Source organism: Doryrhamphus excisus, chromosome 1 (genome assembly GCF_030265055.1).
Source record: "Doryrhamphus excisus isolate RoL2022-K1 chromosome 1, RoL_Dexc_1.0, whole genome shotgun sequence".
Taxonomy (NCBI): domain Eukaryota; kingdom Metazoa; phylum Chordata; class Actinopteri; order Syngnathiformes; family Syngnathidae; genus Doryrhamphus; species Doryrhamphus excisus.
Genome location: NC_080466.1, coordinates 17,526,510 through 17,543,974, shown reverse-complemented (window position 1 = coordinate 17,543,974; position 17,465 = coordinate 17,526,510). Strand labels below are relative to the sequence as shown.

The 17,465-nt window shown below is 43.4% G+C and overlaps 2 protein-coding genes and 1 long non-coding RNA gene across 6 annotated transcripts in view; 2 read left to right on the top strand and 1 right to left on the bottom strand.

Moving 5' to 3' along the window:
- mgat3b (beta-1,4-mannosyl-glycoprotein 4-beta-N-acetylglucosaminyltransferase b) overlaps positions 1-9,055 on the top strand; it is a 27,436-nt gene extending 18,381 nt beyond the window's left edge. Inside the window, exons 3-5 of one of the 2 annotated variants that reach the window (XM_058072151.1) lie at positions 36-688; positions 1,511-1,793; positions 1,897-9,055. In XM_058072151.1, coding sequence (XP_057928134.1) covers positions 36-688; positions 1,511-1,793; positions 1,897-2,394 — 1,434 coding nt within the window. In that variant the 3' untranslated portion in view covers positions 2,395-9,055. The remainder of the gene's footprint in view (positions 1-35; positions 689-1,510; positions 1,794-1,896) is intronic. The other variant, XM_058072150.1, reaches the window with a different exon arrangement.
- Positions 7,065-15,745, bottom strand: c1qtnf6b (C1q and TNF related 6b). Of its 2 annotated transcripts, none has more exons than XM_058072154.1 (3): positions 15,548-15,745; positions 11,955-12,167; positions 7,065-9,248 (listed from the first exon to the last, which is right to left on the bottom strand). In XM_058072154.1, the coding sequence occupies exons 1-3, from the start codon at positions 15,708-15,710 to the stop codon at positions 8,701-8,703; spliced, it is 924 nt and encodes a 307-aa protein (XP_057928137.1). In that variant the 5' UTR covers positions 15,711-15,745; the 3' UTR covers positions 7,065-8,700. The 2 variants fall into 2 exon arrangements, with proteins under 2 accessions (XP_057928137.1, XP_057928138.1); XM_058072155.1 differs by lacking the exon at positions 15,548-15,745 and adding an exon at positions 12,272-12,678.
- Positions 12,886-17,465, top strand: LOC131128937 (uncharacterized). Of its 2 annotated transcripts, none has more exons than XR_009129741.1 (3): positions 12,886-13,060; positions 16,595-16,793; positions 16,950-17,465. It is a non-coding gene; the product is annotated as an uncharacterized LOC131128937 (long non-coding RNA). The 2 variants fall into 2 exon arrangements; XR_009129740.1 differs by lacking the exon at positions 12,886-13,060 and adding an exon at positions 13,149-13,410.

Genomic DNA, 17,465 nt, shown 5'->3' with positions numbered 1-17,465 from the left:
AATAATCCCTGGAATATTCTGATTCAATGTCACAGCGAGATGAAAACCACCTCCAACCACGGGAACCCACCCACCTTGCCCGACCTGCAGGCGTTGACCTCCTGCAAGTCCCCTTCTCGGAAGTGGAGCACCCGGCAGTATTCCTCAAGGAACAACTGGGAGACTCCTCAGAAACCATGGGAGATCTCCACACTCGCACTCACCAGCTGCAAGATGACAAAACCTCGTACTTCGTACGAACCAAAGCCGGAGCGCTCTGCTTCAGGCAGGGCACGGAGGTGCTGAGCCAAAAGGACAACTCCGGCAGAGCAGTGGGCGGTGTGGCCGGGGACGGGGTACACGCAGGGGTGGCCGGACATCGTAAACCTCTGGAGGTCCAGCAACAACCGTCTATCCTTCCCAAACCCAAGACGAGATCAAGAGGCGGCAAGCGTCTGGTGAAGTGCGTGTGCCGTCCAGGATGGCACGGACCCTACTGCGGCGTTCCCACCATGGTCTACCACTCCAACCTGCCCACTAAGGAGCGCCTGACCCCCAGAGAGACTCCACGGCGTGTCATCAACGCTATTAACGTTAATCACGAATTCGACCTGCTGCACGTTCGCTTTCATGAGCTCGCCCAAGCTGTCGACCTGTTCCTTGTTTGCGAATCCAACTTTACGGCTTACGGAGAGAAACGACCTCTGAGGTAATGGTAATGGTTTTTAATAAAATAATAAAAACTTAAACCACATATAGTTAGTTATAAATTATTTTTTTCAGATTAAAATGAACAAAGCAACTGCAGGGTCTTGAGACACATGCTAACTCGCAAACTAGAGAGCTAGCGACCTAAATGGTAGCCTTCAAGTTATTTCCTTTAAACTTAAATAGCCCAAAACTTACCACTTCCACACGGATAGGGAGGATAACTATTAACAGTTATTTAACCTTTAACATGAACATTAATCAAACGTAATCATTTTTTCTGGGTACATGATACCATACAGCATCCATATCAAACTTGCGCGGGGCTGCACTAACATTAAACTTTCATATCAAGGCGGGAGCCTCAAAACTAGTGTCCTGCGGGCCACATTTGGCCCGCGGGCCGCGTGTTTGAGACCCCTGATCTATTATCATCAAACCATCTTTTTAGTGTGACCATTTCTTCTCTGACCTTTCTAATGATTTCGTCTGTACTCCCTCCAGAACAAAAAGCAGTGGTTTCATCCAAACAGTTTTGGCCCCAGTATTGACCCCTGGGGAACTCCGCACGTAATATATGAACTTGCAGATGTGTATTCTTCTAGCTGTATGTATTGCTTCCTGTCAGCTAAGTAGCTTTTGACCAATTTCAGAACAAATCCTCTTATTTCGTACCTTTCTAATTTAGTTGTTAGGATGTCATGATTGATTGTATCAAAGACTTTTGTCAGATCCATGAATACTGCGGTTGCACACTTCCTGTGATCTATGGCGGTACCAAGTGGTAGTACTTCTTCTAACTGTCGTAAAACGTCATCCGCAGTTTTCTTCGGCTACTCCTCAACGGTACGTACGATTACATCCGCCACAAGCTCCTGTATGTGTACCTCGACCACTTCCCGGAGGGCGGGCGGCAGGACGGTTGGATTGCCGACGACTACCTCCGCACCTTCCTGACACGCAACGGTATGTCCCGGGTGGTCGGAGTCCGACCGGACGACGTTTTTGTCATCAACGACGCCGATGAGATCCCGGCTCACGAAGGTCTCCTCTTCCTGAAGCTCTTTGACGGGTGGACGGAACCCGTCGCTTTCCACATGCGCAAGGTAGCGGCCATAATTATTGATTATTATTGAGTATCAGTTTTCTGTGATGCAGGATTTCTGGTATTCTGAACAGGAAGTTGGTGTCTCTGTGGTCTCTTTGCAGTCGCTGTATGGTTTTTTCTGGAAGCAGCTCGGCTCTCTGGAGGTGATATCAGGCTGCACGGTCGGGATGCTCCGCCACGTCTACGATTGCAACGGCATCATGCTACGGCGGCGCGAGTACTACACCATGCCAGGCTTCCGCAAGTACGAGAACGATCTGGGCCACATCCTGGTGCAGTGGTCGGTGGGCAGCCCCTTCCACTTTGCCGGCTGGCACTGCTCCTGGTGTTTCACGCCTGAGGGTATCCACTTCAAGCTGACATCGGCGCAAAACGGGGACTTCCCGCGCTGGGGAGACTACGAGGACAAACGCGACCTCAACTACATCCGAGACCTCATCCGCACGGGGGGTTGGTTCGACGGCTCCTTGCAGGAGTACCCTCCAGTGGACCCCAAAGAGCACATGTACGCCCCAAGGTACATGCTGGAGCACTACGACAGGTACCGCTACCTCCTGGAGAACCCGTACAGCCGAGCGCCCACGCATAGCGACGTGTAGCGGGAGCGGCCATTTTTGGATAAACACCAAACACGGCGATTGCTTCGGACTCGCTCAAAAAAAAAAAAAAAAAACTCCCAACTGGACGCCGTCAGTGGAGTCCCGCAGGGAACGTCGTGGATGTACAGACCACTGGAGTAACCAAATCATTTCTTCATTCCCACACTTTTTAAGGGGCGTGGCTACCGCCTATGTGGTGCATCATAGCGATGGCAGCCGCTCACGTGAATATCCCTTCCTGTTTGGACACACACACACACATTCATCATTCATGCACTTTTGTGTGTGTGTGTTATAGGGAGGTTGTGTGTTGATGATAAATGGGAGGTCATTTCTGTGCTCCTGTTTGTACATGAGAATTGCAGGTGTGTGTGTGTGTGTGTGTGTGTGTGTGTGTGTGTGTGTGTGTGTGTGTGTGTGTGTGTGATGAACTAGCGTTCATGTGTCTTATGACCCGTCAGTGTTGTGTGCAGCAGTCAGGATGACTTTGTCTCCTTGGAAACAAAAGTGTGTGACGGGAAAGACGAGTAGGCGGGTTCATCAAGTGTGTGTCTTTGTGTGTGTGTGTGTGTGTAGTTGTTCATGCGAGGTCAACCCTGATTGTGTTGTCATCTTCGCTCACAGCAGCATGACTCACTTTTCTTCTCTTTTTGAGAAAGTACAAGTTGACTTTTTTTGGAGGCACACAACCGGTAGGAACACACTTGTGTACATACTTAACAAATGCACTCACACAAACAACAGTGGGTACAGTGGATATACAACACACAAATATACACACACATGCACACTGTTGGGCACGTGGACAAACGCATTGATTGGCATGCTTACGCACAAAAACACACATTTTTACTCATGTGGTGACTCACACACACACACACACAAAAAGTACACACAAGCACAAAAATATACACCAACGTTCATTAAGATGTTGAAGGACGCACGCGAGTAAAGGAATCAAACATGGAGGCTAAAAGTAAACACTCCATCGGCCATCTGACGGACGAAGACTCCACCAGGCAGCGACGGTTGAAGCGGAAATGAGGTTGGGCGATGGAAAGGATCGAGTGACGCTAACGCCTCGCTAATGGAGCTAAAGTGTTACGCTTGCGGGGGGTATGGGGGTGGGGGTGGGGTGGCCCATGGCGCCGCTTAAACCTCTGCAGGGATGTCAATGCAGGCTAATAGCAGCTCTGGCACGGTGCCTTAACGTCGACGAGGCCACGCTTCCTCTTTTCTGCACTTCCATACATTTATGTCGAATTTTTCATATTTTGCCATTGTTCTACATTTAACATTATGCTAGCTTAGCATATTCACACAAGACAAAATGATCACATGTCTGTTTTAAAGGGGACCTATTATCATTTTTTGGCCCTTTGCATTGAGTTGTGGACTCCGATAGAGCAGCGACACACAATCACCAGAGAGCATATAAAAACTTTCTAGTTCCTCCAGAATCTACACCTATTCAGCTGTATTTCCATACATTTATGTCGACTTTTTCATACTTTGCCGTTGTTCTACATTTAACATCATGCTAGCTTAGCATATTCACACAAGACAAAATGATCAAATGTCTATTTTAAAGGGGACGTATTATCATTTTTCCGCCCTTTGCATTGAGTTGTGGACTCCTATAGAGCAGTGACACACAATCACCAGAAAGCATATAAAAACTTTCTAGTTCCTCCAGAATCTACACCTATTCAGCTGTATTTCTTTGGATTTTGTGCTTTTTGTGAAAAGTGTCTATTTAAATGTATTCCACCCATGACCCGCCTCCAGGCATGTCCACTCCGCTGAGGTTGCTCTTACTTCCTGTTTGCTCGTCTGACTCTTCCACACGACCAAGTAACATTGGAAAGCAACAGTTAATCTGTTTTATCAGTTTAGCTAGTTCAGCTGCATACTGGCCTACGTTTACAAAATACTCCAATATGAAATGCCGTTAACGGATTAAAAAGCATTTCTTTTGCTGGTAGGGAATCAAACTCCAACCACTTGTGCCTGAAGGTGGTGTCTTTAGGAATTGGAAACAAATGTGGCTTTCTCTTAGGAGCGATTGCTAGCAACGTAAACAGAGGAAGCAGAGCAGAGTTTATCTGGCTTACAGCCACACCCATATAAGGAAGTCTGCTCCATTGTGACATCACAAAGAGGCAGTTTTACCACACCTTATGGAACTGAGCATTTTGAGTCATCCCAAACTTCTTTAAAGGTTCACTTCAAAAATGTGCAAACCTCATAAACTGAAACTTTGGCATGGTTTAACACCAGAATACAAGAAGAAGCATAATAGGTCTCCTTTAAGATGTGTAGCAAAGCCTGCTTTTTAAATGTATGCATGCACAGAGAAGAGGGGGGGGGGGTCATCAAGCTGGGGGCTAATCAGGAAGTTTTTGCTCCATAAAAAGATGCAACTGTAAAAAACACTTTTTTGAATATTTCACTTTATGCGACAAACATTATTTTTCCTCACGGTGTTACGAGTTTATTACTGTAAAATTGTGACTTTTTCTCTTAATATTTTGTCTTCATTCTCGTTTAAAAAAAATCCTATTTATGTTGTTTTTTAAATTTATTTTCCAGCTATTTAAATTCTGACTTTATTCCCATAATATTTTGACTTTATTCTCACAATATTACTACTTTCCCCTCAACCTAATTTTGCTAAAATGACAGCTTGATTTGTTTAATTTGTCATAATATTACAACAACAAAAAAACACAAGATGCTATGAAAATTATGCTATTTTTCCTCATGATGACATCATTGTAAAATTACGACTTTTTGCTCAGTATTTTGACTTTATTCTTTTAAAAAATATATCTTGTCATTGCTTTTGTTGTTTTTTAAGCAGCTGTGCCGCACTTTGGTCACCACTGCTCTAAAGAGTCACTGTCAGAAAGAAAGTCACGTTTGCATCACAGTGTTTAGCTTCCAAGACAGGATAGTACAAGAGTGGGAATGGTGAGACGGTCCGCATATTTTGGGCCTGGAGGAAATGACTTTCTTCTCACTTCTGATTGGCTGGAATGCCCTCCCAGTATAGAGTCGGCATGCAGATGATGCCCTACAAAAGTATTTTTAGCTTTGAATTCATTTTCCAACACAACAAAGTTGATCTGAGGTCTCTCTCATGTTTGATGAGGTTTCCCTCATGACCTACACCTGATCCTGCCATGGCGTGGGCGCGTGTGTGTGTGTGTGTGCGTGCCTGCAATTCTCATGACGTCATGCTTTTGGCCACCTTCAAAAAAATGTTTTTTAATCAGAGTTTGACTGCAAGCAAGGACAAGTTAGCAATGTGAAAATGTGCCAGATGTGCAGTTTTGGAGGGTGTGGTCCCGGTTTCCATGGAGACCGGAGGGGGCGAAGGAGAAAGACTTTTTTGTGTGTGTGTGTGTGTGTTAAAGTTCCATTGATTGTTTTTGCACTTTTTGTTGGACTTTTTAAAGGTTAAAGATGGAAACTAAACGGGGGGAGGGGGGTGTTTTATTTAACTTTTGGTGGCAGCTTGATATTTAATATCTTTTACACAAGGCAGCGTGCCTGTCTGTATTCATTTTTTTATTATTTTATGTTTGTAATCAATGCCAGGATTTCCTCTGCCGGTCTGACTGCATGTTCCCTCGCTGTGAAGATTGCCTCCGCCTCTCAGAACCACTTCGGACTCGTTTGCGGTTCTGTTTTGACACTTTTAACAGTGTGAATGCACCTTAATATTGATTTTTTTATGCTCATTGGGTCGCTAACAGGGTTTATTTGTATTCACTTTCAATCTTATTTTTTGTGATTTGTCAGCAAAAAAAAAAAAAGCGTGAAAGCCAAAGTGTCATCACGTGAGAAGTACACTGTCCCCGGCCACTGCACATGAGTGACCACCAGGGGGAGCTGTTCACTTCGTCTGGTTCTTAGGGAAGGTCAAACACTTAAAGGATGTTGCTGAGTCCTAGACGGCACGCCCCCGGTTTTGTTAGGTGACATCCTATTGGAGGATGGAGTGTTTTATTTGACACGTGACCCCCCATTCCCCCAATCTTAAAGTAGCTCCTTCCGTCCCAGTGCACTGATTGTTTTACTTTGTTTTGTTTTTTTTGGTTTCGTGTTCACTATTGTTTTAAATGTGTGTGCGCGTGTGTGAGGCCCAGTGGCTTGTTGTTCAAGTCCCTGACAGGCGACCACCCGACCGCCCCCCCAGCCCCACCACCACCACGTCGTTTCCATGTATTCACAATAAGGAAGACGACTTTAATACCACCCGTACCCCCGCAAACAAACGTCATGATGTTTTGTTTTTTTTTAAGTCCAATTATTCGGGGTGGGGTGTACAAGATGTACATGTGTAATTGAAAAGTGAACATGATTTAAAAACAAGAAAACGTGTTCTTATGACTGGCTGTATGTTAACAATGAACATAAAAAGTTCTATGACAAAAATATAATAAATTAATTTTAAACATTTGAAACGTGTTGATGATGTAATTTTACTTCCCGACCACAAGAGGTCATCAAAGAGTTTTTGTCATTCTCTTTTCACTCAATTGCGTTTTGTTACAGTAACTTACCATTTCTTTAGATTCACTTGGATTTAACTTCGAAATCTTTGTGTTTAACGAACAAAAGGTGAAAGAAGCACAAGACAGCATGAATATAACAGTTCCTACTGTATTGTTTCATTGAGAAATGCAAGAACTGCTCAGATTTGAAGAGCAATTCGTAACCAAGACAACCCATAGCAGTGGTTATTGGCACCATCTATCGGCCAAATGGGAGTACAACAGCACGGCTGCGGTTTAAAGTGGATATAATACGCAAAGTCACCACAGGGGGTGCTGTCTCGTTCTGAATAATGAACGATGTGGGAAAAAGTATTCGTTGGGCAGGACCTCTTAATTTAAAAATTTTCATCTTAGCAAGACATGTGACAATTATTCTGCTTTAATACTAGTGGCATGCTGTGGGGTTACATGTTTTCATAAAAATAAAAAAAAAATTAATAAAAATAAAATCATCTAACCTTCTGCCCCCTTCGTTCTCTCCTCCGCCAGGCATCAATTGTGAACTTTATTGTTGTATTGTTCAATACAATTAATTATTTAACTTGTTCATAAAAATACATTGGAAAGAAAAAAATGTTTTATGTATGGAGATAAATTAACATTAATTGCTTTATAGGTCTAATTATGGGGAGGTAATCGAATCAAATCGGATTTTAAAATGAATCGTTAGATTAATCGAAAAATTAAAAACAATTTTTTAGATTAATCAATGATAAAAGTAATCGTTTAAACCAGCCCTACACGTGACATGTGGGTGGATACTAAAATATCGATCCGGAAATCAAAATATTGATTTTTTAGATGGTCATATTTGAAATTTTGGTCTACTGAAAGGATGATCGTAAACGGCGCCATGTGTGAATTATGAAGACAGTTTTAATTATTTTGTTGTTTTACATATTTTCTTTTCATCCTTTAAAATACCATTTTCACGTTTTTTTTATATGATTTTGATATTGAGTTGTGTCTGTAAGTAATGTGCAACTATAGTTATATGTGTTGTTTAATTAGGATGCTAATTCTGTCTAGCTTGGAGATTGGAGCTCAATTCTAAATTGTCCATAGGTATGAATGTGAGTGTGAATGGTTGTTTGTCTATATGTGCCCTGTGATTGGCTGGCCACCAGTCCAGGGTGTACCCCGCCTCTCGCCTGAAGACAGCTGGGATAGGCTCAAGCATCCCCCGCAACCCACGTGAGGATAAGCGGTAGAAAATGAATAAATGAATGAATGAATGTTTTAAAAGTTAGTACGGAGGCTTCGCAGCAAGGAGACCCGAGTTCAATTCCATCTCTGTGTGGAGTTTGCATGTTCTCCCCGTGCATGCGTGGGTTTTTTCCGGGTACTCCGGTTTCCTCCCACATTCCAAAAACATGCTAAGTTAATTGGCGACTCCAAATTGTCCATAGGTATGAATGTGAGTGTGAATGGTTGTTTGTCTATATGTGCCCTGTGATTGGCTGGCTGTACCCCGCTTCTCGCCTGAAGACAGCTAGGATAGGCTCCAGCAATTTTCAGTCTATTTTCATAAGTGTTTTCTTCGAGAACATTTGTTGAACAAGGAATGCTTTATTATATCCATATCCTTAAAAAATGTTTACTTTGTTTCCTTGTTGGCGTAAACACTGACCGTCTGTGGAAGAGGTTAGACACCCCAGCTGGATCAAATGGTGCGTTAGAGGTTTGTATGTTGGGAGAACTAGTCCTGGTAAGAATGTCCAAGTCCAGTCCAGTCCCGTTATCACTGGAGGCCAGGCGCCACCAGGTACCCGTTGAAGGTGATGTAAACGTCCACGTCGTCGCTGTAGACTGCGTTCTCCCTCTCACGCTTGTAGAGGCGCACCCACACCTCGTCATTGAGTGCCAAGTCCAGCATGACGCTCTGGCTCTGCATGATGGAGCGCTCGCTGGGCTGGGCGTACAGGATCACCTGCTCCTTGTCGTTGTGCATGAGGTGCAGGTAGGTCTCCTTGAAGTTCCACGTGTGGATGTTGACGTTGAAGAAGTAGACGCCGGGCACGTAGCAGTAGAACTTGCCCTTGAACATGTTGAAGTGCTCATACAGGTTGACGAACACCGTGTCGAACACCAGCGCCTGGTAGTAGTCCACGCTGTGCAGGGACTTGCGGCGTCCCACCGAGAAATACGATTGGGGGGTCTTGCAGGGGTCGCCGGGAGCGCCCGCTTGGCCTTTGCTGCCCTTCAGGCCTGCGGGTCCTCGTTGGCCGGGGGGTCCTTCGAGACCTGGCTTACCAGATGTGCCTTTATCCCCTCTGTCGCCTTTATCACCTGCAAAGGCAGAATTATAATTCATTCATTAATTTGGTGATGTTGTACTGGTGCTTGTGTGGCAATATAATCAATATAATATAATCAATATAATATAATCAATAATTTTATCAATATAATCACATATTTTGATGTGAAGACACAATGCAGCAACAAAAAGATAACATGGGTTATTTTTCCTGGTCACATGATCACTTGTTGCTAGGCAGAACTCACTGGACTCAGTCAGTGCTGTTTCCATAGCAACCTGGGGCACAATTATCCATCAGCAAAGCTAAACAAGGCCCACCCCTGACAAGTAAAACCAATGCATCGAAACAAGTTTATTTTCACCACAGTGCCATCTGCTGTGGGGCACTGACACATATGCCCCACATACCAAGTAGTCACCTGGTCTGAACCACAGAAATCAGATCCGTCAGCGTCTTAGCGTTAATTCCACTGAAAGTGGTCATGAAGCTTTTACGAGGCTTGTAATAAAAAAAAAGTGGAGAGGCGAGCTATTAAAAGAAGAATCTAGTTTCTGTTTATAAAAACGAAGGACGTTCTTCCACATAACGGCAAAAAAAAAAAACAGTTTGGGTCATTTTTAGGGCGCTAAAAGGCAGTGAGCATTTGCTTATTAACAAAAAGTCAAAATGTATAGAAAACTTCTTAGTGCAGGGGTCTCAAACACGCGGCCCGCGGACTAGTTTGAGGCCCCCGCCTTGATATGAAAGTTTAATGTTAGTGCGGCCCGCGTTTGATATGTATGCTGTATGGTATCATGTACCCAGAAAAAATTATTACGTTTGATTAATGTTCATGTTAAAGGTTAAATAACTGTTAATAGTTATCCTCCCTATCCGTGTGGAAGTGGTAAGTTTTGGGCTTTTTAAGTTTAAAGGAAATAACTTGAAGGCTACCGTTTAGGTCGCTAGCTCTCTAGTTTGCGAGTTAGCATGTGTCTCAAGACCCTGCAGTTGCGCAATATGCTGTAAATAAAAAGAGTATAAATGTGACTATAGTCGTGTTTTGTCATGTCTACAGGGCTCTAATAATGCTTTGTTCATTTTAATCTGAAAAAAATGTCTACCCACCAACTATATGTGGTTTCTTAAGTTTTTATTATTTGCCGTTTTATTATTATTATTATATTTATTTTATTATTATATTTTTACTGATTGATTGATTTTCTTTATTCTTGATTTGTTTATTTATTTTTCATCTTATTTTGTGCAGAAAAAATAAAAAGTAAGATATTTGAGAACAGTGGAATGTTTTATCAGCTTTTCTTGTAGAAAATCAGAACCAAAGCAAAGTTTATTCATTTTTCTATTTTTAAAAAATGCGTTTTTTGGGGGGTTTTTTGGAAAACCTGATGCGGCCCAGCCTCGCCCAGACCCTAGCTCCAGTGGCCCCAAGGTAAATTGAGTTTGAGACCCCTGTCTTAGTGTGTTCTCCTCCATCTTATCTAATGTCCTGCCTCTGTGAGCTGTGCGGACTGTGTTGTTCCCAACTCAGTCCAAGTTACAATTGGACATTGAACATAGCAGTTCTTTTGCGGCCATGCTTAAATGTGCGTGGAAGTGGACACAAAGGGTGAAAGCGTTGTTATTTAGGATGTCTGAGGGCGGGCCACGGGTCAAGACAGGACAGGTCCGCTCATGAAGGAAGCAGCTGTGGACACAGTACTCATTTGGACCTCATAGAGGACCGCCGAGACTCTGACCGACTCTCTGATTACATGTTGTGTAAAAAAAAAAAAAACTTCCCTTCTGGCTGTGTGATGATCCTGGATTGTCCTCTAGTCCCTCTGTCTCTCGTCAAACTGACTACCGATTTTGAAATATGTAAACAAAAAGTGTTGAAGACATTTCAAAATGCTGTTAAACTGGATAATCCCCACTGGGGGACAAATAGCTTCACATCAAAATGATCTTTGAAATACAGTGGCGGATGAGCGGTTAGTGCGCAGGCCTCACAGCTAGGAGACCCGAGTTCAATACCACCCTCGGCCATCTCTGTGTGGAGCTTGCATGTTCTCCCCGTGCATGTGTGAGTTTTCTCCGTGTACTCCGGTTTCCTCCCACATTCCAAAAACATGCTAGGTTAATTGGCGACACCAAATTGTCCATAGGTATGAATGTGAGTGTGAATGGTTGTTTGTCTATATGTGCCCTGTGATTGGCTGGCTGTACCCCGCCTCTCGCCCGAAGACAGCTGGGATAGGCTCCAACACCCCCCGCAACCCTTGTGAGGATAAGAGATAGAAAATGAATAATAAACACATTTTTCGGCTGTTATTAAACCCCAAAGTGCGAACCCCATAAGATACTCAATGCATGCTACAAACCACCCACGGTAAGTTTACCGTGTTTTGTCCAGTCACCAGGAAATTTGGTACACACCTTTAGGGGTCGGACCAGCAGCATTGTGTAAAATGTAAACAAGATCACCATCAAGGAAAACAAACTGTTGGTAAGTCATTGAGTATGTATCTAATGATGATATCTGTATTGCAGCTACTGTATGTCTAACCCAGCCGAGTGTTCGCCATCCAGATAAATTCCCTGCTTGTCAACTCCACGTCCAAAACGACTCGTAAGGTTTCAGGGAGTAAGGTTTTACCAACATTAACCAACCCACTTAGCCGCAACCATTACTCACAAAGCATGTTTTTTATTGAAGATAAGTGTTTTCAGTTGTGGTAAAAGGTTCCCGTACCTTTAAGGATGGTCATGTTGACGATGGTGCGGACCTCGGGCATGTGGTAGTGGGCGGGGCCGGCCTGAGGCTCCATGTGATCGCAGCAGCGGCGGCAGAATCGCGTGGGAGGCCGAGAGGGCGAGGGGAGGCTGCAGGCCAGCGGCAGCAGCAGAAGGAGCCTCAAACATGCTGCCATCGCAACTGAAGGGGAGGGGGTCGGGAGGGTTCTTCCTTGGATTCGGAACAAAAGCACCATGAACATTTGGTGGGAAAACCCTTGAAAATGAATTGTAGTACAAATATGGTGTCTTTGTCTCGCCACAATAAGCACTTACCAAAAAATACAACAGAGAAATTCTTCATAGGGTATTGTTAAAAATGTTCCCTTTCCAAAAAATATATACACAGACATAATTTCCATCATATTTCTGTCCCCAACACTCTCCTTTACCCTTTATTACCATTGTTCTGTCACGACAAAGGAAGCTAACATGCTAATAGGTCAGTGAGAGTTGTAGTGACAAAACAAACCATCCAGACTTTGGACACCCAGGACACACAATGGCAACATACGTAAGACATAGTCTACGTCTTATGGAAAAACAAGAAATGTACTGGAAAAAAATCCTACTAAGCTAAATTTAACATGCTAACAATGCTAATATGTCAACATCTAGCATGATTGCGCTGAGTGTCTGTGTATGTTAAGGTCAAAAATGTCATTATGCTAATGTTAGCATGGTAGTGCTAAAATGCTTGTGTTTATATAAGTTTGTACTTATGAAAACGGCCAAAATGTTACTATGCTAATGTTCGCATTGCTAACATGCGAACATTAGCGTAGTCCAGCTTTTCCTCTCATTTTTATCCCCTTTCTTACTAGCTAGCAAGCTAGAGTTTTGCAGTACTGAGCGCACTTGTATGCGCATGCGCAGTGACCCTTGTGCAAAACCTAGCAAGATAGTGTCTGCCAATGTTAATGCTAATGAAAATGGAGAAAATGCATGCGTGTCTCTGGCCTCCAAACAGACAGGAAGAAGATTCGCTCATTGGTTCCATAGGACAACGGCTTGCAGCGGTGTCCATTTCGTAGATCGCGATCGACTGGTCATCGCAAAGGCATTGTGAGTAGATCGCAGGCATTGAAAAAAAAAGTTGGCGCCAGACTATCATCAGTCTGACACACGGCTCACTGCGCATGCGCATACTACAAGTGCGCTAAGTACTGCATAACTCTAGCTAGCTAGCGAGTAAGAAAAGGGATAAAAATGAATGGAAAAACTGGACCAAGTAAAAAGCCAAAGACCTATCACTACCATACAGAGTCATTTTCGAAGTGCGTTTGCGTCGTATGTCAGTCTACAATTGCTTTACCGAAGAAGGGAAATGTGGAGCGTCATTTTCGGACTGTTCATAAAAATGATGACACCGAGTTATCTGGCTGATTCCATTCAGTGCAAGTCATCAGAGTAAGGTAATGACAAACAAATGTACAGAGTTGTATTGTGCAATATAAGTTGATGCAGATACACCAGCATAAACTGTACATACATATGTAAGCTATTTATGTGACGCCCTTACTTTGGTACCCCCACAGGATGTGCTGTTATTTTGAAGACCGGAAGTGTGTGTGTGTTTAGGTAGCTTGTTAGAAATTAGTGAAGAGACGAGCGACGAATGTGGTAGAAAACGGTGCTGGGGGGGGGAAGGGCGTCACATAAATAGGTTACACATTTAAAAATTATTCTCAAGATATTAATAAATTATGTGTTTTGCAATTTTAGTATGAGGTAGATCATGTCATGTCATAAGTAGCTCTCAGGCTGAAAAAGTGTGTGCACCCATACTCTACATTGTAGTGAGAGGTCCCCCTATAAGAACCTTATGCGATGCTTTCTTTTTGGAACAGAACAAAACCTCCAATCACATCATGCGTCAATAACTATAGATGTGAAGTTGTGTGGCCAACTGTTAAACACATTTCATATCACAACCCAAATACGCACCTTTTGCAGCTTTCTTAACTCTCAGGTGCTTTTTAAACCTACATATCTGCTTCATACTCAGCATTGCATAACACAAAACATATGCGACTCATTCTCTGTCTCTGCTTTTAGCCAGAATGCCTCGATTTAAACTCAACGCACATGTTTGCACAGTGAAAGAAGAGTGGAAGTTGCAAAGCATGGTGGTGTGCCAGTGGTCTTTTAGTATTACTACAAATCCATGTACAGGACACACTAGGAGTAACTAATGTACCACATTGTTCAAGGTAGAGAGCTGTATGTGTGTGCTCAAACCAACATGTGGCATCTTTGCTGCTAAAACTGCATCCATTTCTCTGGAAAAGACTTTCTACAAGATTACAGAGTGTGTCCATGGGAATTTTTTCGGTCCATTTAGAGGTCAGAGGTCACCAATCGACCCAATAGGGGGGTTGTTCAGCATATGATGCACTGTTTTGATTATTCCTTGATGATTCCAGTGTCACAAAGTATTTGTATGATAAACGTAACCATGTTTATTTACATTTCACTGTTGCGAGTGATGTCATGGGCTTGAAGTCATGTTCTTGCGCACCAAACTCCTCCAAGCATGCCTTCATGGACATTACTTTGGGCACTGGGAACAGAAAAGGACCTCCCCCTAAGTCTGCTCACAAAGTTGGAAGCATGTAATTGTCCACTATGTCTTTCTAAAGGACTGTGGTGAAGAGCTGAGCCGAAAGGCAAAGCTCTCAATTTATCAAAACCGCTGTTCCTCCTCACAAGAGGAGCCAGATGAGGTGGCCGGGCATCTGGTGAGGACACCTCCCTGGGACATGTTGGAGAGACTATGTGTCTCAACTGGCCTTGGAACGCCTCAGCATCCGCCCGCCGAGACAAGCGGGACAAAGTCCCCATGGGAGAGAAGTCTGAGATTCCCTGCTTCGGCTGTTGTCCCTGCATCCAGACCTCAGAAAAGCTTAAGAAGATGGATGGGTTTTGCTAAGGTGGTGAAACTAAAGGCCATCCTCTGATTTGCCTGATCCATTTTATAATGAAATACTGTGTCCGTATAATGTATGCTGACATGATACGAATGTAGCTTTGGTCTCTTATCAGCCCCTAGATAGCATCCAAACTATGCTGCCTAGTATCACTGGGATCCGGTTTGGATGACAGACAGGAATAGCTGATTGCACTGGTATGCATAAATAGCATCCAAGATTTTTATCATGTTGCAGTGTTCCCCATCTTATATGTTACATATGCCTGTCTTATATGCTACACATGCCTGTTTTATATGTTTTATATATGATATTGATGCAGAATTATAAGAGAGATCAACAATACACTAAATCAAATACAGACCGAAGTTGCCAACGAATTGCAAGACATATTTTGTACTCTCACCACTCGTGACGTCATCACCTAGTTTAATACCATCAACCCACCCTTTGAGCGCCCCACCCCCCCCATGCATGCTGACACTAACCATCACTTAGCCACGTCTACATGCTGCTACACGCTGGACACCCCCCGCGTGTCTCCTCAGTATGCACACAAGTGCTAGAGTTGAAACTTTTTGTCCTTTGTTAGCAATACATGGAGAACTCTTGGTCGTCTTACCTGCTGGAGCGTCACAATAAGAAGAAGAAGAAGAGGAGGAAGAGTCCTGCTGTTCCACTGAGATGAGGAACGAATGAGGAGAAACTCTCAGCCTGCCTCCCTCTTTGTCTTCCACACACACACACACTCCCTTCCCTCCCCCCTTGAACGTAACAGACATCATTCATGCCTCAGGGACGCATTGCTGTTTCATTTCCATCTACATGCTGTACAACTAAGACTAAACTCTTATCGTATCTTATTATTATTAAAAGCATGTGCAGTGGAACCTCTGAGGGAAAATGCAATCCATTCCAAGGGAACTGTCGAATTTAGAGTGAATTTCCCTCATGGGAAATCATAGAAATAGAAATAATCTGTTCCAGTGTCAAACTGTGGCCATCATGAAAGTGTTATTCAGTGTCCAGGCCACATTCCAACATGTCAAACCAATGTAAAAAGTGAAGTGAAGCAGTCAAAACAAAAGCGATATTGTGATAATAATAGTGTGGTTTTACTTCTTTGGCTGCTTATTTTGGAATAAAGGTTGCAGGAAAGCCAAAGAAAAAGCAAAACATGCACACTTGTATTACCATAATGCTCCATGGCAAAGTAAGCAATGAGATATTTTAGTGAACTCTAACCCCCAAAATAGACTCAGTGGCGCTCCCTATATATGAAGAAGCAATGAACTCCTGCAACCAAGTACAGTAATATATAAGATAATGATGAAGATGACACCCCTAATCGTCCTTTCATTAATTACAGTCGCTGCGAGTACTGCGTCTTGTATGGCCATCCTGATCTACATGGGGATACGAGGGCTCCTTCCTGTTTTGTTCTCCAGTCGTAGTTGTACGTTGCATCTCAGCTGTTTCTCATGCTGTATTTTGGTGACCTGAATGGCGCTTTCACTCTGTGCCTTGTGAAGGTGGTCAACCTCAGTTACTTCTATTTTGAAGTGTTTACAAAGTCAGAGAAACGACCCACTTTTTTTTTTTTTACTCTCTCTCTCTCTCTTCTCTTGCACCATAATTGTGCACATTTCCTGTCGGACCTCATCTGCAGCCTCTAAAAGCCTACAGCCTCCTCCCAGCCTAACCACTAGCCCCAGAGCCCCAGATAAATCTCAACCGCAATGAAAACAGTGACTTCAGCTGTTCAACACATCACAACCAGGAAGGAGAGGAGGCCCGGGCAGCGACGGAGATGGTGGAGAGAGGAGAAACACATGGACAAACAGGATGATGCTGTGCAGTTGTACAAGGTTGCAAGCACAATGACTCCATGATTATGTCTGCAAAGGCTACATTTTTCATACAGGGGGAAGCAAATTATATTCAAATGAAGGTTAATGTCAGATGCTGTGACCTGTTTGCCCGTGTGATGTTTGCTGACCTCTGCTGTTTTCCTCTCGCCATAGACACCCCTCGCCCTGGTCCTGGCACGAGCTAGCACAGCAAAATTCATCTTGTTTCGTCTCGTGGCTTCGCCTGGCAACCAGCAACCACCTGTACTGCCTTTTTTGACCTCTGACCTGCCGCAACCATGTCCTGACAGATAATGCTGAATAATAATTTCCTTCCCAGTTTCAAAGCAACAAATCTGTTGATTTTGACGTGTGACTCTACACTTGTAGCCCAAAGTAGCATTTGTTAGCGAGCTACAAAGCTAAATAAAGTCTGTCACTACTAGAAACAACACTGTTAGCATATTTTGCCATTCAGTACTGAATGTTTCCATGTCTCATTCGAAGGAAAACAAGAAACCCCAAATGCACCATATACACTACAGTGGGGATTTTCTTATTTTTTGGCATATTTGTCACACTTAAATGTTTCAGATCTTTCAGATCAAACAAACTTAAATACAAGTCAATGACCACACAATGAACATAAACGGCAGTTTTTAAATGAAACTTTTTATTTTTAAAGAGGAA